The sequence below is a fragment of the Lingula anatina genome, chromosome 8 (assembly GCF_051362555.1).
Source record: "Lingula anatina isolate TDL-2025a chromosome 8, LinAna3.0, whole genome shotgun sequence".
Lineage (NCBI taxonomy): Eukaryota > Metazoa > Brachiopoda > Lingulata > Lingulida > Lingulidae > Lingula > Lingula anatina.
In genome coordinates, this window is record NC_141774.1 from 12,399,151 (window position 1) to 12,423,457 (window position 24,307).

The 24,307-nt window shown below is 39.8% G+C and overlaps 5 protein-coding genes across 6 annotated transcripts in view; 2 read left to right on the forward strand and 3 right to left on the reverse strand.

The window, feature by feature from the left end:
- The window catches only part of LOC106157085 (hemerythrin subunit beta-like), a 6,391-nt gene extending 512 nt beyond the window's left edge, over positions 1 to 5,879 (reverse strand). Inside the window, exons 1-3 of the mRNA XM_086994426.1 lie at positions 5,801 to 5,879; positions 1,237 to 1,362; positions 449 to 576 (exon numbers count right to left, since the gene is read on the reverse strand). Coding sequence (XP_086850552.1) covers positions 449 to 570 — 122 coding nt within the window. The 5' untranslated portion in view covers positions 571 to 576; positions 1,237 to 1,362; positions 5,801 to 5,879. The remainder of the gene's footprint in view (positions 1 to 448; positions 577 to 1,236; positions 1,363 to 5,800) is intronic.
- On the forward strand, positions 3,424 to 6,216 carry LOC106166337 (hemerythrin subunit alpha-like). Its single transcript, XM_013544866.2, has 4 exons — positions 3,424 to 3,646; positions 4,566 to 4,691; positions 4,963 to 5,090; positions 5,824 to 6,216. The coding sequence occupies exons 1-4, from the start codon at positions 3,596 to 3,598 to the stop codon at positions 5,873 to 5,875; spliced, it is 357 nt and encodes a 118-aa protein (XP_013400320.1). The 5' UTR covers positions 3,424 to 3,595; the 3' UTR covers positions 5,876 to 6,216.
- A 2,114-nt stretch (positions 6,217 to 8,330) lies between these two features.
- Positions 8,331 to 23,950, forward strand: LOC106166347 (uncharacterized). 2 transcript variants are annotated; one of them, XM_013544880.2, is made up of 8 exons: positions 8,331 to 8,544; positions 10,185 to 10,443; positions 19,781 to 19,990; positions 21,034 to 21,733; positions 22,203 to 22,304; positions 22,775 to 22,951; positions 23,338 to 23,456; positions 23,729 to 23,950. In XM_013544880.2, the coding sequence occupies exons 2-8, from the start codon at positions 10,270 to 10,272 to the stop codon at positions 23,879 to 23,881; spliced, it is 1,635 nt and encodes a 544-aa protein (XP_013400334.2). In that variant the 5' UTR covers positions 8,331 to 8,544; positions 10,185 to 10,269; the 3' UTR covers positions 23,882 to 23,950. The 2 variants fall into 2 exon arrangements, with proteins under 2 accessions (XP_013400334.2, XP_013400335.2); XM_013544881.2 differs by lacking the exon at positions 8,331 to 8,544 and adding an exon at positions 9,541 to 9,634.
- LOC147760362 (uncharacterized) lies at positions 10,754 to 11,576 on the reverse strand. Its single transcript, XM_087019235.1, has one exon. The coding sequence runs from the start codon at positions 11,553 to 11,555 to the stop codon at positions 10,869 to 10,871; it is 687 nt and encodes a 228-aa protein (XP_086875361.1). The 5' UTR covers positions 11,556 to 11,576; the 3' UTR covers positions 10,754 to 10,868.
- LOC147760363 (tripartite motif-containing protein 2-like) lies at positions 11,576 to 13,143 on the reverse strand. Its single transcript, XM_087019232.1, has one exon. The coding sequence runs from the start codon at positions 13,075 to 13,077 to the stop codon at positions 11,602 to 11,604; it is 1,476 nt and encodes a 491-aa protein (XP_086875358.1). The 5' UTR covers positions 13,078 to 13,143; the 3' UTR covers positions 11,576 to 11,601.
- Positions 23,951 to 24,307: the final 357 nt, after the last annotated feature.

Here is a 24,307-nt window from a genome sequence, read left to right on the forward strand (position 1 = left end):
TATTATTATTATTATTAGCATTAGTATTATTATTATTATTATTATCATTATTATTATTAGCATTAGTATTATTATTACAACACTGAGTGAGTTTTACTCGGACGCTACCTGGTTTTATCTGACTTTACCTCATTAAAGAGGAACCCAATATGTAATCAATGAATTGGTTGAGGAAAATACGCTTTTAATTGTTTTTTTTTTTTTCACTTGTACACAAATTTGTGTTCTTTTCACTTTTCTGTTTGTCATCAAGGTGATTGCGGGATTGGTAGGCTTCTTTTCCCAAATTTCTACCAACAGTTTGGACTAATCAAAATTAACGGTTAACTAACCTTGTCCACCGCGTTGGCTTAGTATAGGCGAATTTCTTAGTAAAAATGCCAGTTGCCAACCTCCCAAAATGGTGTCAAACAGAAAAGTGTACCATACGATGGTAAATGGAGCTTACCATGCCATGCCGTCCTTGAGTTGTTTCTGGGACACTGGCGCATTCCAACCCCTCAGTGTGTCCATGAAACCATTATGGAGATCAGTATGCTCCTTGGTGCCTGCGAACTTGGCTCTTTTCATCTGACCCTGTACATAAATCAGTCATAGTCATTTTCAAGGAGGCTAAACGTGTGTTTATGTAAACCTACAATGCTTTGTTAGAATCGTAACATAAGAGACAAAGAAATGCCGATTTTACTGTTGGGATTGTTTCATTTACAAATGATTTTATCTAATGTTTTGTTCACATGGCACGTGACATGTTTTGTGAGCAACAACATATTTTTGGCCTAGAAATGGTTTTGAAAAAAGTTATGATGACAGGATATTGTGACTCTATGAAAGAAGATCTTCGCACTTTCGAAGATACAGTGAAGTACGTTAGCATTAGTAGAATACATATATGTCTGCCATGTGATGTCTCTTTTGGCATTTTCCAAAGCGGACAATTGTGGGGCAAAGATGAATGGCACGCTGCTTTCAAATTCCAGCATGCCAGTACCACAGCCACATGTAACTGAAGTAGTTGAATTTCGTTCTTATTGTGTCGAGTGATTTTTACCAGTCTACCTCCCAATCTTCGAGAGTGGGTGCTAAAGAGAGGTGGTGAACGTTATTTTCTCAACGGCTGTGGATGATGTAAACCTTGTTAATATTTATTAAAAAAAAGGCTCATGAATGCAGCATGTTTGATACAGCATTTAATTAACTTGGACAGAATACATATATGAGTAAAAAAGAACTCACCTGCTCGTCATGGAAATGAAGTGAGAAAACCTCAATAGCAGCGTTCAGTTGCGTTTGAGTGTTGAACTCGGAGAGAGCAAACAGACCATTGAAGAGCGTTCTGTGCTCACTGTCAATGTTCTCATACTGCAAGTATTTAAAAGAAAGTAAAAATGTTTAGAGTGATTGAAAACAAATGCTTAAAACATCAAAATACTTTACAACAAGAGGGGGAGATAAAAGGCTGTGCCAAATAATACGTGATCATCTTTTCGTAATTGTCCTCAGAGTATTATGCTGCATATCTGTATGCTACGTTACTTATCCATCCAAAACTTTGTTTCAACCCGTTTTGTCATACCATTTCTTTCCTTTGTTACAATGATATGCATTATTCCATATTTACAATGATATCCATCATTTAATATTCAATGGGAAATGTAGGTAAAGTAATGGTTTTGTAAGCAAAATTAAGACATCTTTGACACATTCTTAACTTCTTAGCAAGAGTTTAAAATCCCGTAGCTTTTTTTACCATACCACACCGAAGGTAAACTGAAGATATATTTTAGTAAGAGTTATAACCGTCTCTCTCTTATTTATGTAAACCGTACACCATGTTTAAGCGTGACAACGTAATGTTTTTGTGGAACTCACAGCCAATACCACACTGAAATGAGCAAAATCAGGCTATTTTCCAAAAATAATTCATATGCTTTTAACCAAAAGTGTACAGTCGTCTCGTTATTTGTGAAAACTGTACAACATGCTTAACGTAACAACGTGTTGTACTCACAGAAGTGGCGAACTCTGGGCTCCAGGCGAATGGTGCTGGGATCTTCATGATTGTCCGGGCGTTTGACCAACTGTTAACTGAGATTTCAGCGTTTGTGGAGATTACATCCCAGACCAACAGCTTATATACACCCTCGACTCAAGCACAGATTTCGTAATCATACCAAAAAGCTACGACTCATTTGAAGCGATGAACAGCTGAATGTGCTTTACCCTGGGCTCTTGAGGTCAACAAAAGTTCACTTGACCATTATACGCATTGCACGTGCGTTTTGGCAAGTATGCGTGTCTTGAATTTGAATGCCAAATTAATAAAATATGTTTTTTTTTTCTGCAAACATGCTGTATAGATTAACCTCGGCAATCGCTGGCGCGCAACACTGTTCGTTTCTTTAACATTAAAACATCGAAATACTTTAATTTTTGTCGAAATAATTGTCCGCAGAAATAAGAAATCCAAAACGTCTGTGTTCGTTTTGAATCAGCCTACATAAACTTCATCAAAATTGGAAATGTTATAATTGTCATCACCATTAATTTGAAAATATTTTTATTGTTATCTTTTATTTTCAAAGTATTTTCAACTTACCTCACGAGGGCCACAGGACGTTTGAATTTATGAATTACCATGTTTTTACACTTATGAAATAAAATTCAATAAATAGATTAAAAATAAATATGACATCTTCACGATGCCATTTAATTATTTTTTTTTAATACACGGTTCCGTGCAAAACATTTTTATTCATACGAATGATTCATAAATTAGTTAGCTGATAGACAAAAAGCGCTAAAAAGATCAAGCGAAAAGGACCTAAAGAGACATGTCCACATCTAGCACAAGAGTATATTGTGTATTTTTTATTTATTTGATATAAGGAGTTTACGTCGTGGATACAAAATATCCATTTTATTTACGTAGGCTCAATTTGCAAACATGGTCAATGGACTCTGTTTTCGGTTCGCCCACAATTTCAAAAACTGACTTGAAAATGCAGTTGCACGTAGTGTTACACACAACTGAAAAAAATGGCATTTCGCATCGATGATAGGCAAATAAATCGGGCTTAAACTAAATTAATTTAAGAGGACTGTTCGAACCAATATACCGTTGCCTTTACCTTTGAGCTAACCTGTCTCAATTGTGATTCACGTAAACATACTGTCATTTTTTCCGTGATAAAAACGTACTTTTTTCTTATATTTGCATCACGTGATATCGTCGAGACCACGTGGTAAAGGCAGTAAAGTTTACATTCAAAGTTCATCCCGGGGTAGAGCACAGCTGACAGGCTCATCAGCCTCATCATCAACGAAACGCACGTGAAACACTTAAGTTACAAAACTGAACGCGTGGTCAATAATTACCACGAGGAAGAGAGTGTTTCGCGGGTCTTTGCTGCTGGTTGAATGATTTCCCACATGTGGGTTGCATTGATTGTCCGCGTGTTGTCGTCTGCCGGTGACGCCACTCGACCTTGAGGAACAGGTATAAAAGGTGCGTCGGTATGGCATAATCCACACAGACGCTGACCACACTGTTACCTGTTGCCTGAAGCCGACAGAGACGTCTTATCCTACCGCCATGGCAAAAATCCCAGCACCTTTCGAATGGAGCGAGGAGTTCAAGACCGGCGTATGTATCAAATATTATATTTTTTTTTTCAAAAAAAGGAAATTCTCTCTGTAGTTTCTTGTCCATTTATTGATTCATTCACTCATTCGTTGTTTACTCTGCGTTCATAATGTGGTTGGGGACCGCCTTCAGTGTGTTAGCGATAAGGAATCAAAGAGAGCATTCCCAGCAGAGTTGATCCGCGAACTAACTGATCTGTCGATCAAATATTGCCGACACGCTTGTAAGCTTGCAGAATAATCCCCCAATAGTCACTGAATAGATTCCCCGCGGGGATTACGAGGCTAGCTTTCAAGTGGGTCGGACGTTTTTACCCACGGATCTGTTAGACCAGGCCTCTGTTGTGGATGAGGCCAAAAGGCCTATGAAAGGCCGCTGTGACTTGCAGCCTAATGTTTGAGGTCCCACTAGCCAGTTACCAGAATCACATAATTTACGTAGCGATGTTTAATGTAACCATTTTCTTTATCAAATACAGCGCTAACTTAGTTTACGTAAAAATGATCAGAATACACACGTATGACCGTATCTTTTATTTTATCAGTAGTATGATCTGTGTTCTTGGCGAATATCCCTTTTTCACGCAGTTGCTGAGAAGATCGAGGGGGCATTGAAATAGATCTGGGTCTTTTTATTGTCCGTAAAGGACGGCAACAGCGAAATAGTTTAAATCACATACAGACACGAGAAACCAAAACCTATTCTATCAAATGTACTTACATATTTATTTTTGTTTACATTTGCTGTTGTAGGTTAGGAGTGGCTGCATTTCTGTTTGTAAACATAATATTTAGTCATGGTAACATTGCTAATTCGAAATGAATTAGCCACAAACAAAATAGAATAGAATAGAAAAGTAACGAATAGAGATAGTGATCAGTTGTCTTTCACTTCATCTGTTTTTTTTTTTTTTTTTCAGTATGAAAGCCTTGACAACGAACACAGAACCCTCTTCAATAGCCTGTTTGCCCTCTCCGAGTTCAACACTCGTGACCAGCTGGAAGCTTGCAAGGAGTGCTTTGTGATGCATTTCCGTGATGAGCAGGTAAGAGCATTTGTGACCACCGACTAACTGACTGTGTGACTGATTGAGGTTTGGCCTCCTAAATACACACTGACTCTCTTACTGACTAACTGACCGACTAAATGACTGAGTGCGGACAGATTAACTGACGACAGATTGACTAACTGTAATGTAGAAGTAATAGTGGTAGTAGTAGTAGTAGTAGGTGTAACCATAGTACAGAAGAATGTATGTTCAAAGTGTCCAGTGTAAAAAGAGATATTGAAAAGTCTGCGTTTTTCGTCAATTGTAGGGGCAAATGCTGCGTGCCAACTACGTTCACATGGATGAACATACTGCCATTCACGAATCATTTCTGGAGCAGTTGGGCAAGTGGAAGGCACCCGTTGCCCAAGGTGATATAGAAAGTGGAATGAAATGGTAAGTCTGTATAGTTTTTCTCTCTCTCTCTCTCTCTCTCTCTCACACACACACACACACACACACACACACACACACACACACACGTGCATTTACATGCCTTTAAAGGCATGCATTGTGCGATATTCGTGTAGCAAAACATATATAAACTTTTTTGGGGGGATTCAAACTGTTGATATAATCAACGCCGATTTAAGAGTAGGCTTAGGCTGCGTTCACATGAAAAATCTATTTTCTAAAAATCTAAAAATCTATTTGCGGTATATTGTGACGGCGTAATTACTGGCAGCGCCGAGAATTAATTACAGCTTTGGAAGTAACTGGCTCGCGCTGCCCGTAATTACGCCGTGGGGTATTCAGGGCACAGACCGTAATCACAAGATACCGAAAATAGATTTTAGATTTTTAGAAAATAGATTTTTCATGTGAACGCAGCCTTATACCTCCCATTCCACAACATGGGGGTACTCTTTTAATTTAATTCAGTCTTAGTATTTCAAATGGAAATTTCAAACCACTGAAAGGAGACAATAGTGTGTAAATATTTTTCTAAACGGCTAGATTGTTGTGTTGACCTAAAACTATCTACTTGTTAAATATTTTTTGTAACATTTTGGAAAGTGACTCGTATATCTGCACTAAAATGATACGACAATGTTACCGAAGTTCCCCACTGGTATAAATAAAATGTCTTATCTACAAAAGCTTACCTGCAACTATCCTCCTATTTTAGGCTCACCCATCACATCCCAACGGAAGACTTCAAGTACAAGAACAAATTGTAAATGGAGCGAACGGAACAACACGCCATCTATCGGACTGTGCAGATATTATATGTACGAACACGTGGAAATAATCAGTCTTAAATTGGTTGCTTCGGTACGAGTCAATCATGTAAAGTACCATGGCTTTAGACCAATATGCGCTTTGCCATTTGCTAATGATTTGGAAAAAAAAATAAATAGCTTTCATGTGACCCAATTATTTTCTTGTTTATTTTCTATATTTGGATCAGTTCGAGCATACGCAAGCTTTATTGTAACATATTAATCTCAATTGCAAAATAACGGCATGTATGTACTGCCAGTGCCCAATACACATTAAAGCACAACAGTGTATCAACTTTTCTAGTTGTTCTCATTATATTGTTTGATGAACGCATGAAGACGTAATCTGTTGGTACATCAATCGCCGATTATTTATATTTCTATATCGTTAAGGTTCACTGTGTAGGGTTTTCCCGCGAAAAATACATACTTGACGAATTATCCTGGTGTTAAACAGCATTTTTTCCGACAAACCTGCATTCGCTTATCATTCCGCGACAGTCGACATAACTCTGCTACAATCTGGAAAAATGAAGAAGGTTTTTACCCGCGCCTTTTTTCCAAATCCAACCATTCCTTTAGCACTGACTTCTTGTCCCTATTGCACAAAGGTACCTAAGGGTGCATTCCCATAGATCGATCTATCCCCGTGGGGAGTCTCACTACATTACTGTCAGATAATCCGGCTTAAATGTCCTTCCCGCCTACTACAAGCTGTAAGGGGGTAATTAACTTTTGTGCCCGCTCGGCTGACAGCTATTTAGCGTGAACCCCCAGGGAGTTAGGTCGATTTAGTTGGATCGATCTCATCTCTGGGAATGGGGTCTAAGCCAGCTTCCCTGACTGTGAACTTGGTTACCAACATTACATGATCACAAGCACACATCTTGCCCTATCAGGAACAGTATTGCAGCATCCTCATTGAAATTCTCGTCAACTAAGCCAGGGAATTGACTTAAGTTTATATGTGAAACCGGGGCCTATAGTTAGACAAAACTGTACTAGTAACAAGATAGCTGGCGGCGATGTTTGTCACGAGAAGGGAAATTTGATCTTTTGCGACATCAGTTTGCGTCATTTATTTGTAAAATGTGATCAAAACGCATCCTATTTCCTCAGATAATTTCAACTGGCGGTTTATGTAATGAACCTGTGTTAAAGGCTTCCTCTTTGTCATTTTAGGCATATGCAGGGATATTTCATAATTTGTACCTTTTACATGGGATATATCAGATGCAAGTGTATAATTACAAATGTTCATCGCATTCTAAGTAAAACTAGACAAGGAACAATTGACCATCAGCTAAAACTCCCCTCCCAATAAATAAAAAAGTTACATAGATGAAATATTTGGGCATAAAAAAAACGGATGGAGCAATTTGCATACGTAAGTGAAAATATTCTTAACAAAAACGTTCCGCATGGGCAAGCGTAAAGATAATGTCACACACAATGCAAAGACTCACAGTACGTACGGTTAACTTACGACCTGCTGTATGTACGAGTGAATGACAATGTTGTTATTTAAGTTTGCCCTTGGATAATTCCACTAAAAGTAACGACCGCACATCACGCTATATAAAAACGTATGGGTCCGGATAAACAACTGTTACACTGTGTCCTTAATCGAGAATAAAAAAATATACACGTATATGACGTCGGGCAGATGTTTTTCTACAAAATGTCATAATTTGTGCAGAGATAAAACGCATTTTTAATACTGTATACCTGTGTTTTCTCTAAAAAATCTTTTCTCTATAAAACCAGATTATAAATCATTATTTCACAGCTGTCTCAGACAATCTTTTCTCTACCTTTATGAATATCATATCGGTTTGTTATTCCATCAGTGAAAGGAGGAAAAAAAATTCAATTTATACAGCGAACAGATCCATTGAGAGAACCCTGTTAATGCCACTGTGTGCAGTGTAAATAGTGCATTAAAATACTGTATACACCTGACGCGCCTTTGTCTAACTACAGTTGTTATAAAAGTCCAGACTAAAATCTACCCATAGTATGAAAAATATTCAATAGGCAAAGAATATTTCTCTGTGAACATAAATTATTTCAGTCAGTGAACATGGTGGTTGCCTTGGAAGGGGCGGATCCGGGGGGGGGGGGGGGTCTTAAAGGGGTCCAATTTAGCACTCTTTGGCTGATCTCTCAAGTCTATGAGTATTATTTATTTATTTTATTGATAATATATATTTCATTTTAAAAGAAAACGCTCACTTAAAATCTGACAATTATAGACTTATGAAATATTTTAGACCGCAGACATATCGCAGTGATGATAATTAATTCGGGGGGGGGGGCGTCAGTATCAAACCCCTTATAGAAATCTCTAGATCCGCCCTGGTAAGCCAGCTCTTTAAATAGAAAATCTATGTTAATGTGCGGTTGACGTGAAATGCGACCTCTTATGACAGTGTAAACCAGTTCATTGCTATACACTGTCAAGGATAGGCTGCGGTAATGGATATGTATTTTCCGCTTTTTTTTCTTTTTTCATGAAGAAACTGAGTCATTCTTGCGGCATAACAATTGATAATCTGGCCTTAACCTTGGATTCCACAGATTAAAAACGCAAACACGAACTCGAGGAGAAACGAGGAAGTGAAAAGGTAGGGTTTGTTAGGTGCCATTATGTTGTAGCACACTAAGGCTCTGTTCTCACAACTTTTAGATCGATCTATCACCGCGGGGAGTCTCACTAGATTACTGTCAGATAATCCCCCTTAAGTGTCCGTCCCCGCCTACTACAAGCTTTAAGGGGTAATTAACTTTCGTGTCCGCCCGGCTGACAGCTATTTAGCGTGAACCCCCAGGGAGTTAGGTCGATCCAATGTAGGTCGATCTAATCTATGAGAATGGGGTGTAAGGTATTCTAATTATACAGCGAGTAGCATCAATGAAACAATATACATATCAGGGATCTATGGAGTTAATATACCATAGGAGGGGTTAACCTCTTTCTTATTTATGACAGAAGAATATGAATTTGATTTCGAGTTGAATTAAAATCATGTTATATTCAGAGGTTTGGTTTGGGGTAAGGGGTGGATTTAATATCCCTTCCGATCTATACCCAAATTATAACAGCAGGCAACACCCTATAATATAGCAACAGGCACGATAAAATGGCTTAACACTGCTGTCGATTGAAAGGGAATCAATACGACGTATCGCCGTCACCTATGTGAAGTCTCGAATTCCAGTGTTTTTATTGTCAGTGAAGCATAAGCAATGCCTTGAATATAAATACCAATACTGTTACGTGATTTATTTACTTAGGCGTCATGAGACGTAATGGTCTCTTTTGCTGTGCGCAATGTTCACTGGCCCTTGATATTCATTCGCCCTATACTTATGTCATACATCCATAATTCCGTTTCTGCAACCGTGACGCCAAGTATTTAGTATTATTATTACTTACATTATTGATGTCATATATAAACACGTTCTGTATTGCCATATATAGACAAGAAAACACCTGTCGCTGCATATTAATAATACATGTATATAGGTTGGTTTTGTGGTAATTCATTCAACATCTGTATACAACGTTTTGAAAGCATGTTCATACTGGGGTTTATTTAACCGTAAAAAAAAACAATATGACGTCATCAAACGGTCACATTACACAAGAGCCCATTCACGTCTCTGGTGCATGAGAAATGTCGTATCACATGAAATTTGGTTGAATTTTAATGGGTAAGTTTTTCAAAAATTTAAATCTGAAGTTTCCCCTGCTTTTTAACATGTGATGTATAGACTATGCGTGAAGCCGTGTAATCGGTGTCAGTTCGCGATGCTTTAAGCTTGTCTCTTAGAGCGAATTCAGAACAGCTGACTATCAGATTAACGGATCAAATATGGCCGAGCCACTTGAATGCTTGTTGCGTAATTCCCGCGAGGAATCTATCCAGTGTCTAATTGGGAATTAAGCTGCAAGGGCTTTTTAGTCGGTCGCCATATTTGATCCGCGGATCTGTAAGTTTGCTGTTCTGAACGTGCTCATAGTTACTTACATCAACCTTGGTCGCCTAGCCTCAACTTTGTTAGCTGCACTCACACTGAGAACCATAAGGAGCACCCATTGTTTTTTGTTTAATAAGGATGTATCAAAGCAGGCAAACGGACTAAGTTTACACACTTTAGCACCTTTATGTATTGTAATATGGTATTCTACGTTTGTACCTCCGCACACAAAGTATGATATAATCAAAATAAAAAAATAAATCTACTTATCTCTTGATTAAAGGTCAACTGAAGCTAACAGGGAGAAATAAGAAAGAAAGAAAAAATACAAAAGAAACACCATAACAATATTGAAAAAAACAAAAAAGATGGCCAAGCACATAATCATAGTCCACGGCTACCTGCTGAGCGGTTCAGGGTCTAACATCTACTCCTGTAACCTGACAATGCAATGGAAGAAACAGGGTCATGCCGTCACCGTGTTCTGCCAGGACCCGCAGGCTGGAACCTACGACTGGGTGGACGAGTTCTTTACCTCCAAGGTGAATATTTTTTTTTTTAATTTACTTCAATTATAGATTGATTTTATGTTTTAAGATATTACATTATGCAGGGGCGGATCCAGGATTATTAGGAGGGGGGTCCGCGGATGCGAAGCCGAACCTTCCCCCCTTGGCTTTGGTACTAGAGGGCGAATGGTGTCCCATGGTACGGTTTAGAACTATGGTTCAGCTGGTCAATATTTTGATTTCAAGAAGGGACCATTGGTGTGATTTTTTTCAGAAATCGAGGGGGGGCTCGGGACCCCTTGGCACCCGTCCTAAATCCGCCACTGAGAACTTCCGCCCAATTTCAGTATGCATATTGAACAAAACTAGTGCTGGATGGGCTTAAAGTACCTTTGTAGTGTGTTTATTACATTTTATTTAGTGGACATCATCACAGTGTCAAGTCTTATTGGCCATTGCTAATCTATGTACTTATACGTGGATATTTCACCTCTGTTAGTGCCAACAACAAGCTCCCCGTTACTGTTGATATCAACTGACACGGCAAGCTCAATTTTGTCTCTCTCTGTCAAAATGTAACGTAGAAATCTTCCGTCTGAACCAAGCACAACCACCCTGTTATTGCACCAGTCAGCTATGAATATGTGTCCAAACTTATCTATGCACACTCCCTCTGGGAAACTCAGTTGTCCGTCTCGACTCCCACTCTGTCCTTTTGTTCCATATTGGAACATGACGTCACCCTGGGGTGTCACTGCAAACACACAGTGTGTACTAACGTCGCTGACTATGACTGCATTGATGCCGTGGTGGTACGCACAGCGCAGTGTGCCTATAGTGCACATTGGGATAGCGATTCTGTTAACAAGTTGAAAAAATTTCATGTCGTACACACAGACGCACTGTGCACCACTATCACACACGTACACCTTACTCTCTGTACGGTCCATAGTGACACCCCAGGGGTCAGACATATCACCCTGACCAAAACACCGTATAACCTGACCTGATGTTGCATACAGTCTACAGCACCTATCGTCACATGTGACCACGAATCTATTGTTACTGACTGTAGTGATACACCTCGCCCTTCTCTTTATACTGATCTCATGATTACATTGACCTGCACTGGAGAATACAGACATTGTTTTACTACAGGATATGCCACCATGTAAAACTAAAATACAACTGTCATCTGCACTGGATATCCCACAGGCCACGCTTAACATTAAAACATACATTCCGCTCGGCCGTACCAAGCCATGCGACTTTCTGAAATTCCATCAGCTCGGGATAGTACGCTGTCTTTTCTTTCAAACTTCCAAAATGTGCTTCCAAGTGACCCCGGAATGTTTTGGCCGTAATAGAACCCGTTTTGATGGACAGCGGCTTTGGCTCAGGAATTTCAGGAAACTGTAGCACAAGGTCCATATTTGATTCTCCGGGTGAAAATGTGACATCGGTGATCTTGATATAAAAGACTGGTTCAAATGTCTCTAACTCCTGAATTCTAGTTTGGATTTTTTTAGAGTGGGTCATCACCTCGATGTCAGAACCGGTGTCTGTGAGCTGCTGAGCGAAATCACGAATGCTCTGAATGGAAATCTTGTTCATTTCTAGCTTATCTTTTTCGGCTGTTAAAGTCTTCACCTGCGTGGAGGTGAGTGCCTTAACTTCTGCCGTCATTTTGTTGCTTTTGTCATTTATAACTCTTTGCATTTCGATGTAACCGAACTGTACTTTTGTTACGTACGTTTCCAAATGGTGTTTCACACTTGTTAAATACTCGTCAGTCTGTTGACGTACGTCTTTCTCTACTTGTTGATAATAAGTGCTGAGTTCTCTTTCAATGGTTTTACTATTTTCCTTTATCTCTTTGGTCAGAGCCAATTTTTGAGAATCCACCAAAAAAAGAACCTTTGTCTGATTTTCTGCCAGCTTCTCTTCCGTTCTTACAATGGCTTTCTCCGCCTTTTCACAGCGAGACAGTTTTGCACTTGGGAGACATTTAAGTTTTTCTTGTATTAACTCCCTTTGAACCTTCGCCACATCTCCAATTTTTACAAAGTCGTGTTTACTGTGAGTTTCCAAAATACAATCTCTACATGCCACGGTGTCATCCTCTTCACAATAGAATGTCAACAACTCGCCGTCGTGTTTTTTGCAGTATTGAGATTTATCAAAAACGTGATGTAACTGGTCTCGTATGTTAGCTGGGTTAACTGAGAAGTCGCCTTGTGACCGAGGCACGAGGTGATGTCCAGTTAATGCAGGGATGCTGTTATGCAATTCACGGCATTTAGCACACAGTTGGCTGGTTTTGGGACAACCTTGGCACAGCAAAGTGGCCTCTTTATGCTTACAAGTCTCACAAAGTCTCCCCCCTGGCGCTTTCTGGTCTTTCATGAAGTCTGTGACCTTTCTTAGGAAGAAGTATTTCACGAGAGTTTCTAACCCACCTGGTGGTACGGGGGCCTCTTGGCGACACACAGGACAGGAGAACTTGTTCTGGACACCATTTTTGGCTACATGGTCAGCAATGCATTCCAGGCAGAATGTGTGGTAACAGGGGAGCACTCTCGGGTCTTTATATTCCCCCTGACATATATGACACGTTAACAAGTTCTCACTGAAGACGTTTTTATTCTCTTTCGAAGCCACTGCCATGGTATAGGCGCCCAGAATGGGCACAGCTCCCCTCCCCCTACACCGTTGCGTACGCTTATTAAATCATTTAATAGACCAACTATACTGCTTCAAATTTGTCAACAATCAGGTGATGTTGTCAATAATGAGAACGGTGTCAAAGTCTACATAGTCAGAAACGCCCAACCCTGCTATTATATACAAATGCAATGACGCATATTAATAAACACTGAAGTATTGTTTGATAAATTTATCTATACACATCACAGTCAGTGCGATATCAGAGCACAGCATGATTTATCAGGAATGTGCTGCTGGCAGCGGTGCTTCGTGTGTGTGTGTGTGTGTGTGTGTGTGTGTTGTGCCACTCTTACATGGCCTGTTAAAAGTCCTTATTCAAGTCAAATATGATTTTGGTGTTTTGGAAGGCAAATGGTGCCATTTGACACGGTTTAAAAGTATTCTTCAGCTTGTAAAAATTCTAATTCCAATAGGGGAGTATTTTCAGAAACCGAATTGGAGCCCAGCCTCCCCCCCCCCCTTTGACTCCCCTGCTAAATCCTCCACTGCTTCCATCAAACGTGATATCAGGGCTCAAGGTTGGTTGTTCCATCCTCATAACATTGTGTTTCAAAAAAAAAAAAAAAAAAAAGGAACAGTTATGTGCGTTATCATGATAAAACCTGCAATCACCTCTGAAGTTACCTCTTGCAAATGGAGTGAGATATCAGTTGAAAATGTAATGGTAAAGGATCTTTAATAAATGAAACACCATTCATTTAAATATTGCCTTTCTATGTCATTAAGTGAAGCGATTCATCAATAATAAAAAAATAATTTTTATTCCTGTCTTCGTGCTTCGATGGTTGGTCAAGCCACCAGGTATCGAATCGTATTTGACTTGATGACAAGCAAAATAAGGATCTTTAACAAGTCCTGTAAGAGTGGCACAACACCCACCCCCCCAACACACACACACACACACACACACACAAAAAAAAAAAAAAAAAAGGTACACCCGGCACACCGCTGCTATCAGCATATTCCTGATAAACTTTATCAAACAATACATCGGCGTTTATTAATATACGTAATTGTCTTTGTATATAATATCAGGGTTGGACCGTTCTGACTATATAGTTGGCACCTTTCTCATTATTGACAACATCATCTGATTGTTGACAAATTTGGAGCGGTATAGATGGCCTATTAAATGATATATAAAGCGTGCGCAACGGCTTTGGTAGCAGTAGAGCGGGGCGGTCGAGGTGTAGGGTGCGGGGCGCTGTGCCCACTCTGGGCGCCTATATCATGGCAATGGCTTCGAAAGAGATGTACAACGTCTTCAGTGAGAACTTTTTAACGTGTCATATATGTCTGGGGGAATATAAAGACCCGAGAGTGCTCCCCTGTTACCACACATTCTGCCTGGAATGCATTGCTGACCATGCAGCCAAGAATGGTGTCCAGAACAAGTTCTCCTGTCCCGTGTGTCGCCAAGAGGCCCCCGTACCGCCAGGTGGGTTAGAAACTCTCGTAAAAAACCTATTCCTAAGAAAAGTAACAGACTTCATGGAAAATCAGAAAGCGCCAGGGGGGAGACTTTGTGAGTATTGTAAGCATAAAGAGGCCACTTTGCTGTGCCAAGGTTGTCCCAAAACCAACCAACTGTGTGCTACATGCCGTGAATTGCATGACACCATCCCTGCATTAACTGGACATCACCTCGTGCCTCTGTCACAAGGCGACTTCTCAGTTAACCCAGCTAACATACGAGACCAGTTACATCACGTTTTTGATAAATCTCAATACTGCAACAAACATGACGGCGAGTTGTTGACATTCTATTGTGAAGATGATGACACAGCGGCATGTAGAGATTGTATTTTGGAAAATCACAGTAAACACGACTTTGCAAAAATTGGAGATGTGGTGAAAGTTCAAAAGGAGTTAATACAAGAAAAACTGATATGTCTCCCAAGTGCAAAACTGTCTCGTTTTGAAAAGGCAGAGAAAGCCATTGTTAGAACGGAAGAGAAGCTGACAGAAAATCAGACAAAGGTTCTTCGTTTGGTGGATTCTCAAAAAGTAGCTATGACAAACGAGATAAAGGAAAACAGTAAAACATTCGAAAGAGAACTCAGTGCTTATTACCAACAAGTAGAGAAAGACGTACGTCAACAGACTGACGCGTATTTAACAAGTGTAAAACACCATTTGGAAACGTACGTAACAAAAGTACAGTTCGATTACATCGAAATGCAAAGAGTTATAGATGCCAAAAGCAACGATATAACGGCAGAGGTTAAGGCACTCACCTCCACGCAGGTGAAGACTTTAACAGCCGAAAAAGACAAGCTAGAAATGAACAAGATTTCCATTCAGAGCATTCGTGATTTCGCTCAGCAGCTCACAGACACCGGTTCTGACATCGAGGTGATGACCCACTCTAAAAAAATCCAAGCTAGAATTCAGGAGTTAGAGACATTTGAACCAGTCTTTGATACCAAGATCACCGATATCACATTTTCACCCGGAGAATCAAATATGGACCTTGTGCTACAGTTTCCTGAAATCCCTGAGCCAAAGCCGCTGTCCATCAAAACGGGGTCCATTACGGCCAAAACATATCAGGGTCCCTTGGACGCACATTTTGGAAGTTTGAAAGAAAAGACAGCGTACTATCCCGAGCTGATGGAATTTCAGAAATTCGCATGGCTTGGTACGGCAGAGCGAAATAAATGTTTTCATGTTAAGCGTGGCATATGGGATATCCAGTGCACAGATGACGGTTGTATTTTAGTTGGACACGCTTGTACAGTGTCCGTATTCTCCAGCACAGATCAATGTAATCGTGAGATCAATATAGAGGGAGGGGTCAAATGTATCACCACCGTCGGAAACGACAGATTTGTGGTCACATGTCAAGATAAATACTGTAGACTGTATTCAACATCAGGTCATTTTACACGGTGCTTTGGTCAGGGTGATATGTCTAACCCCTGGGGTGTCATTATGGACCGTGCAAATAGTAAGGTGTACGTGTGTGATAGGGGTGCACAGTGCGTCTGTGTGTACTGCATGAAATCTTTTCAACTTGTTAACAGAATTGCTATCCCAATGTGCAGTAAAGGTCCGCTGCGCTGTGCATACCATTACGACATCGATGCAATCATAGTCAGCGACAACAGTGCCCACTGTGTGTATGCAGTGACACCCCAGGGTGACGTCATGTTCCAATACGGTACACGAGGTCAGAGTGGAAGTGGAGACGGACAACTGAGTTTCCCAGAGGGATTGTGCGTAGATAAGTTTGGACACATATTCATAGCTAACCACGGTAATCACAGGGTGGTTGTCCTTGGTTCGGATGGAACATTTCTACGTAACATTTTGACAAAGAGTGGCGACATTGAATATCCTGTGTCCGTTGATGTCAACAGTAACGGGGAGCTTGTTGTTGGCACTTATCGAGGTGAAATATCCACGTACAAGTATATAGAATAGCAGTGGCTCATATGACTTGACACTGATGATGTTTGGATTGTGATTGATATCGCTGAGAAAAGTGTATTGAACAGCTCAACTATGTTTCTTTTCTGATCTTTAGTTATGAAAGTGTGGGGAAGTTCTAAAAAGAATATATCCAATGTATAATGTTGGTCATAAAGGTTGCCCCACCTCTAGTTTCATGTGCTTTATTTTACAAACGATCACCTCGCAGGTGTAAATTGTTATGAAAAGTGACTTTTATTTCAGATAAAAATAATAATAATGATTATTATTATTATTATTTATAGTCCAAAATCCAACGTATGTTCCATAGACTTTACAGAATTCATAAAATTCACAATTAAAAGGAAAAAAATACTAATGGTCATAAGTCGATGAATAAAAGGAAAATGATAACAGAAAAAACGTTAAAGTTAAAAAATGGATATATAAAATGGATAAAATGGGTCAGTAGACGAGCAGATATGTTCTGTACATGCTGTAGCCGTTTGATTTGTTCCTCCGAAGATCCATATAAAAGTGAGTTGCAGTAGTCAAGTCTTGATGTAACCAGGGCATGTATAACTGTTGCTGTAGTAGAATCAGTTAAATGTTTTCGTAAGGAACCAATGGTTCTATGTGTGAAATAATACACTGTCACCCGAGCGATATATGTCATAACACCTCGAGCGTCCGCTCGAGGTGTTCATGGCATATATCGCGAGAGGGTGACAGTGTATTATTTGACATACATACCGAGAAAAAATACAGTCATTTCATCTTGAATCACCCCTAAAACCGAATAAAGTGACCCTATATCACGCTCTAGAGATGTTATACGGAATAAACTCGTCCACGTGCGCTAGTCATTTCCCGCCAAATTCTTACGTAATGTCTGACCAATTTGGTCAATTTTTGCTAAATACTTTTCGTGGACGTTCAACTGGCCTGAAAAGTATTTAATCAACCGTCGACACTGACCATGCGCGTCTCAGCTGGGCCACACCTAGCTGGGACTGCTGCGGAAAAAAGGTCCCGAGGCCAAACCTCTACTTTTTAGTGACATTTCTGATAAAAAAAGGAGCGTCGGACCGGAATATAGTCAAACTAATTCTTCAAAAGTGCAAAGGAGAAAGAAATTTACTTTTTGGTGATATTTCTGACAACGAGGCAATTCGGAATATAGTCTAAATCGACGGATGTTTATTACAAGTTCACGGGAGTAATAATTCTAGTTTTTTTTATTGTTATTTCTGACGACGAGGCGGTTACGGAATATAGTCAAAACCAAACGGATGTTTATTTCAAGTCCACAGGAGTAATAATTCTACGTTTTGGTGACATTTTTACTACGAGGCGGTTTGGAATATACATACTGATATATCTGATAAAAAGGAAGAATGAACAGCTTAAAAACAAAAGGTAAATAACACAATCCTCGTTAAAAAGTTATAAATTTACAAATAATTTGAATACACGTGTGGCTTAAATGTAAACTAATTCCCGTTTTCAAATCATACCCATATGATATGACTTAGTGTAATAAAATGATAAATAATAATTGTTAAACGTGACAAGTTTATGCTAATTTTTAAGAGTGTGAGAGATTTTAAATTTGTCTACTGGTAGGTATATAACGTAAGCAACGTGCCTATTCTCTTGATGCCAAGAAGGTCACATGATCACTCTGTCTTTGGCTTTCAGCATTTAAGAGACCTCGACTGATTTAACCAAGATGTACTCATGAAATTCTAGACTAAATTGAGGTTAAATCCGAGTTTTCCGAAAGACGCTACGCAGAAATGTCGAGTGAAGCGAGACATTTTTGTGTAGCGGCTCGAGGTTGCCCTTGATCTTCACTGAAGCTTGGCTAAATGGACAGGCTTCAGTGATCATCATATCGCCACGGCCATATAACATCCCTAGGTATGTATTATTGAACATGCATGTTTTAGATACGTTAGAAATTTGCCTGTCCATGGACAGTGTACTGACAAAATAGATTCTCAGATTTTTTGCATGAGATGAGACTTGTACAACGCTGGTACCTATAGGCATGCTAGGACTGCGGGCAACGTTCTTATTGTGTGGTTGAGATATTACTAGGAATTCAGTTTTCTCGTCATTGATCTTCAGTTTGTTTCTTATCATCCACCCCCTTAGGTCAGAAATACAGTTGGTTATTTTAGTAACTGATGTTTCAGAGTTTCTAATATCGCAGGATGTGTAAGGCTGAGTGTCTTATATTTGAAAACCAATCTCGTGAAAACGAAGGATTGCCCCAAGTGGTGAAGTATAAATACAGAATATGATACCATAACTGACACGATTAATGGTACAGAAAAGACAAAATAGCGGTGAAGATATCCATATTTTTAAAATACCTTTTGTTCACATTCATTACACACACACCCTTAAATCCAAGATGTCACTGTGATGTCCATGGAGGTAAATAAATGTCCATTAAATTACAAATACTTCATCTAATGTCTCCAAATTTACCCACAATTAGAATTTGGGTGTGCTTGTTAAAGTGTCTAATAGCGTGTTCAGGGCGGATCCAGCTTAATTTCAAGACGGGGTCCTATTATATGACACGCCTCATATATCCGCCACTGTGATGGTACTAAAAAATTAACTTGGTACGTGAGTCGGTCAATTACACTGTATTAACAAAAAACTTCAAAAACCTCTATAGACTGTCATTCTACTGTGTGGCGGACTGGTCGGTTTGCTTATTGGCTAGTATGTCTTACTCTGGACTGGCTGATTATACAGTCTGTGTGCGGACTGCCATATTCTACACCGAGTGACCGACGGGCTGACTGTCTCGGTGACTGTCAGGCTTTCAATGTGAAAATATTGCCAAAATTAAGGCCGCATTCATATACAGCAGATCGTCGGCCTAACAAACCCGCGGATCAACTATGATCCACCCGACTTGAAAGCAATACCACAATATCCTCTAATAATGCTCTCCCTGCCCACCACACGGGCAATCCCTGCAGTGGCCTGGCAATTAAATCTCGGAGCCGTTTTAATCCAGGTTTAATTGCCAGGCCCCTGCAGGGATGGCGCGGTGGTAGGCGGGGAGACCATCAGGGGATAACGCAGCATTGCTTTCAAATGGGGTCTGCCATATTTGATCCGCTGACGAGTTAGTCCGCGGATCATTCATTGCGAATGCGACCTAAGTTAAAATCATTAATTTTGCCTTTCAATATCACGCCAGGACAAATGGCCCCAGCATCCACCTTCCCCGGGACAGGTGCGTGTCGTGGTACCAGACATCGCCGGCTTACTGCCCGTATACAACTACAACGAATACGACGGCTACACCGTGAAGACCATCCCCAACTGTAGCGACGAGGAGATAGAGAGGCACGTCGAGATGACGTCCAGAGAAATACGGAGAGCTGTGACCACCTGGGGATGTGACCAGGTGAGAGGTGTGACGTCACAGTTGCGGGATCACATGCTTTTGGAAACGGTGTGACGAAGCTGAGGGTCCGTGTAACAGAAAGTCCGCCCTCCAGTTAGCTATCATGACTAGGGTTAGCCTGACCTAATTGGGCCAAAATCTAGGGCGAGGCTTACCTGTATTAATGAATGCGAAGGGGACTCTCTTTCATGGGGGACTGTCTGTCACGTTACTCCTGGGTATCAGATATTGCTAAAGATTGAATTTACCCGTCAAACAGAATTTTCACGGGAAAAAATGTTCCTTCTTCCGAACCATTGTTTAACCCCGCCCTGCATTTGAATTTGATGTTTCATTTCTAAATCACTGGCTATAGTTAGTAAGGACTGAACTGGTATGACCCGCACGAAAATGCAGTAGTATCGAAGTAGCAAAAAAGCATTAACGCAGTAGTGGTGTGGGGAATATTTGCAGTAGAAATGCAGCATAGCCTACTGCAATTCTACTCCAAAAAGTACATAGGTTTGTACAGAGTGGAGCATTAATGCAGTAGATTAGTAGCATGATAGAAGCATGTTTCAAATATGCTAATTAGCTCCCAAATCGAAGCACATTTGAAGCATGTTTGCAGTATGATTGCAGTAGTCTACTGCGGTTTGCAGTATGATTGCAGTAGTCTACTGCACTGGAGTATATACTACGTTTTCTTGCGGGGAATGAGCAGTTTTGCAGGATATGAAGATATAGAAAAATTGCAAATTTTCAGACGCGTACAGTATACCTTAAAAACGTCCACTGTCAGCATCCCTCTGTTGATTCCATTTCGAAGGAGACGTGGTGGTAATAGAGATTAAAGTTTCCAGGAACCTCTGAAACTCAGAGTTGGTGAGGAGGAAGCTTTCTTTTTTGCCAAGTGACTTTCCATATTGTCAAGATAAATAATTAAAATACAAAAAGAACTTGGTGTCTCTGAATGCCTTTTTTGGTTTAAAACATACATCGACTTTACATGCTATTTCTGGCTTAATAACCTCATCTTTTGCATCCAACATCATTTTTGGCAGGTTCTTGCCAACCATGCCCTGCTCTCTCCCGTAAACACGACGAGGGCGCTGGAAGGGACCAACGTCCCCTTTAATATCAAGATCCACGGCAGCGCTCTGTCATTTGTCATCAAACCTTTCCCGAGATACAAGAAATACGCGCTGGAAGCAATGGCGAAGTGTAACAAGATAATTGCCGGAACAAGACACGTTGTCAAGCAAGTTTTAGATATTTTCAAAGAAGAACTTGACCATGACCTTAAAGGTGACCTTGACCTAAAAAGGAAACTTGTCATCGTCCCCCCTGGAATGGATCCAACAGTGTTTTCACCGCTGCGGGATAGCATAAAAAATCAGGAATCATTTCGCCGCGAAGTTGAAAACCACATTGCCGAAAAAGGCGATGGACGGCGAGCAGAGAAGATCAATTTCCCAGCCCTGACAAGTCCCAGCAGTGAGGTGCACTCGAAGTTGGTGGAGCTGGGGACAACCTACGATCAACGAGTCGTGGATGCAGATCTGTTGAGTCGGCTTCCAACTTTCTCTCCTGACGAACCTGTCATCATGTATATTGGACATTTCCTCCATACCAAGGGAGTGGCTGAGATTCTCTTGTCTTTTCCAGCCATTGTCAAAAGATTGCCGAAAGCACGGTTGCTTTTGGTTGGATACGGAACTTTTAGGGAACACTTGATGTTGATGATAAATGCAATGACTACAGGTAGGAAGGAAACGTCCGTATTTGTCACAATCAATCTGAATATTAGAGAACACTGGAATTTCGCCTCTCAACTATAATTTCGCTTCCTCCTTTTCCAGTTTTACACAAAGATTAGCTGACTGTAGAGAAATGACCTTTGTCACCTCGTTTATTGTGGACTCGTCTTTGACTGAAGTCGACCATATTTTTCTCTAAGTTCAAATTTAAGTTACTGTGTACAACCAGTCCCAGGTGTAGAGACACTTCGTCGCTGTAAGACTATTGCTGCTATTACTTTTTGTAATGTTATCATTATTTTGTCATTAGTAATAAACAAGTGCCTACTCCCTTTGTTTTAAAGGGGACACGGGTATATTCAATAGAACAAACAATACCTTGAAAATGTCCTTTCAGACGAGATATATACAAATTTTCCCTTTTTACACCCATTTGTTATTCAGCCTTTGTAATGTTTATTATTTCTTTTAAGGGGACATAAATCTCTTCAAGGCAGCAGCTCACAGCCCAGATGAGCGAGGTAAACCCTTTCTTGACTCCAGTATAGAAATCGACAAGTACTTCAGACAACTTGGTGGGTTAATTTTCTTGCTGACTAAAGTTGACAGCATTTAAATGGGAATTGGTGAAGAAAAAAAAACACTGAAACACAGATTTTAATCTAAAAATTACAAAAAAGAAATTGTACAAAAATTGTATTGGAATCTTCAAACCACACTTCGACATTTACATGTAAAGGCATAGTTCGACTTTTAATTTGTATTTGAGAAAGATATTTAAAGAACGAACCCCGAGCCAAGACATCTTTTGAGTTCTTTGAAACCTGTTCATGTATCTGCATGCACGGTTTATGTTTTATTATATTCGTTTATTTATTTGTTTTGGGAGACTGGTTTTTGTTACTGTCTCAACTAACGCATTCTATCGCATTTTTTTCTTCGGTCGAGTGTCAGCCATATATCGCGTTATATGGTCAAGTTTGTTTAGGTTTAATAGGCCAAATTTGTCATTAATATTTTAAACTATTATCCACAATATTTCCAGAGCCCTCTGAAGTATCCCGCATCACTGTCACTGGATATTTAAACCACACGGAACTCGGTTTCATTCTACCTCTTGCCTCGGTTCTGGTTGTGGCGTCCAAATGGAGTGAAGCATTCGGAATGGTTGCAGTCGAGGCTATGTCTGCCGGCGTATTGCCACTCTGTGTGTACCACTCTGGTACGTGTATGTTTTTATAATAATTATTATAATAATAATAATAATAATAATGGCAATAAAGTTCGTCTCAGCGTTGTATACAATATAATGATTTAATATTGAACCTTAAAGTTCTAAAACACTGGCTTTCATGTACCACTTAAATTTACCAATTAAGCTATCTATTTCTAAAACAAATCAATTTAGGTTGACACACTCTTACTTCATATATAATAATTATGTTTGTCCTTGTGTGTGTGTATATTATAGACATAAAAACAATATACTAGTACACGTAGGCCTCACTGTTTCATCCTTGCTGAACATATGTTGCGAAAAATGTATTTAAATTACATAGATAAACAGCTGATGATATTAAGGCCACCTCGCTGCGTTTATTTTCACAGGATTGGTAGACGTCTTAGACAGAGTTAAAGAAACAGATCCAGAATTAGAATCTCTAATGCACATGGAAATTAAAAATGGTGGAGATTTTGAGTTAGGATCAGGAGCGTCCTTTATGGAGGTTGGGACTTTGTAGCGTTTCTTTATTTCGATATTTTGATTTGAATATCAATGAGTTAAAGAACAATAAACGTTCTAAAACGCAAAGGATAGTTTCCATTAATACCTTTTATGATGTTATGTCCAGTCCACAAAGAAAGGAAAAGAGAAACCTGTTGGCTAACTTTGTGTGGTTTATAACATGTACTTATGTCATCCATCTTAGATTAAGAATGTTTGCATTATATACACCATGAAAAAATATTTTAGTGTGTTATTTTCTTGCTATTTCAGGTCTTCACTCCTAAGGTACTAGAAATCTTGCAACACTTATTTCCCGCCACTGGTGGGAAGGAGATACGCGCGTTAACATCCGAGAGATTACGAGAAGTGGCAGTGAGCACGTGGTCCTGGGACGGAATATGTAAAAAGCTTCTTGAACTATGAAGTTGTGCATGTCGAGTTTTGAATTGAAATAATTACATGAAAAAAGGCTGTACATCCGGATGTGCGTTGTGAAAATAAATAAAATGTTTTTTTTTTGTCCGCTTAAGTAATACTCTTTGAAGATGAATCATCTAAGTGCACAATTTTGATACAGTATTCAATGGGGTATAACAGCGTTGAGGGTCTGCCGCTAGATGGCGTGGGGGTGAAATATTGAATTTTTAATAGTATTTGAATTTTTACTTATCTTGGCAGGCACCATGTTTACACCCAGGAGGCGTGGTTAAGAGAATAGAATGCTTCCCCAAAAGCTGCTTGCTAAATTAGAGACTTTTTTATCAGCTGATTAAATGGAGAGAAATTCCATACTTCGAATCTCCAATTGCAGAGGCTAGCTTACCCGATCTAGCTATGTACTAACTGATT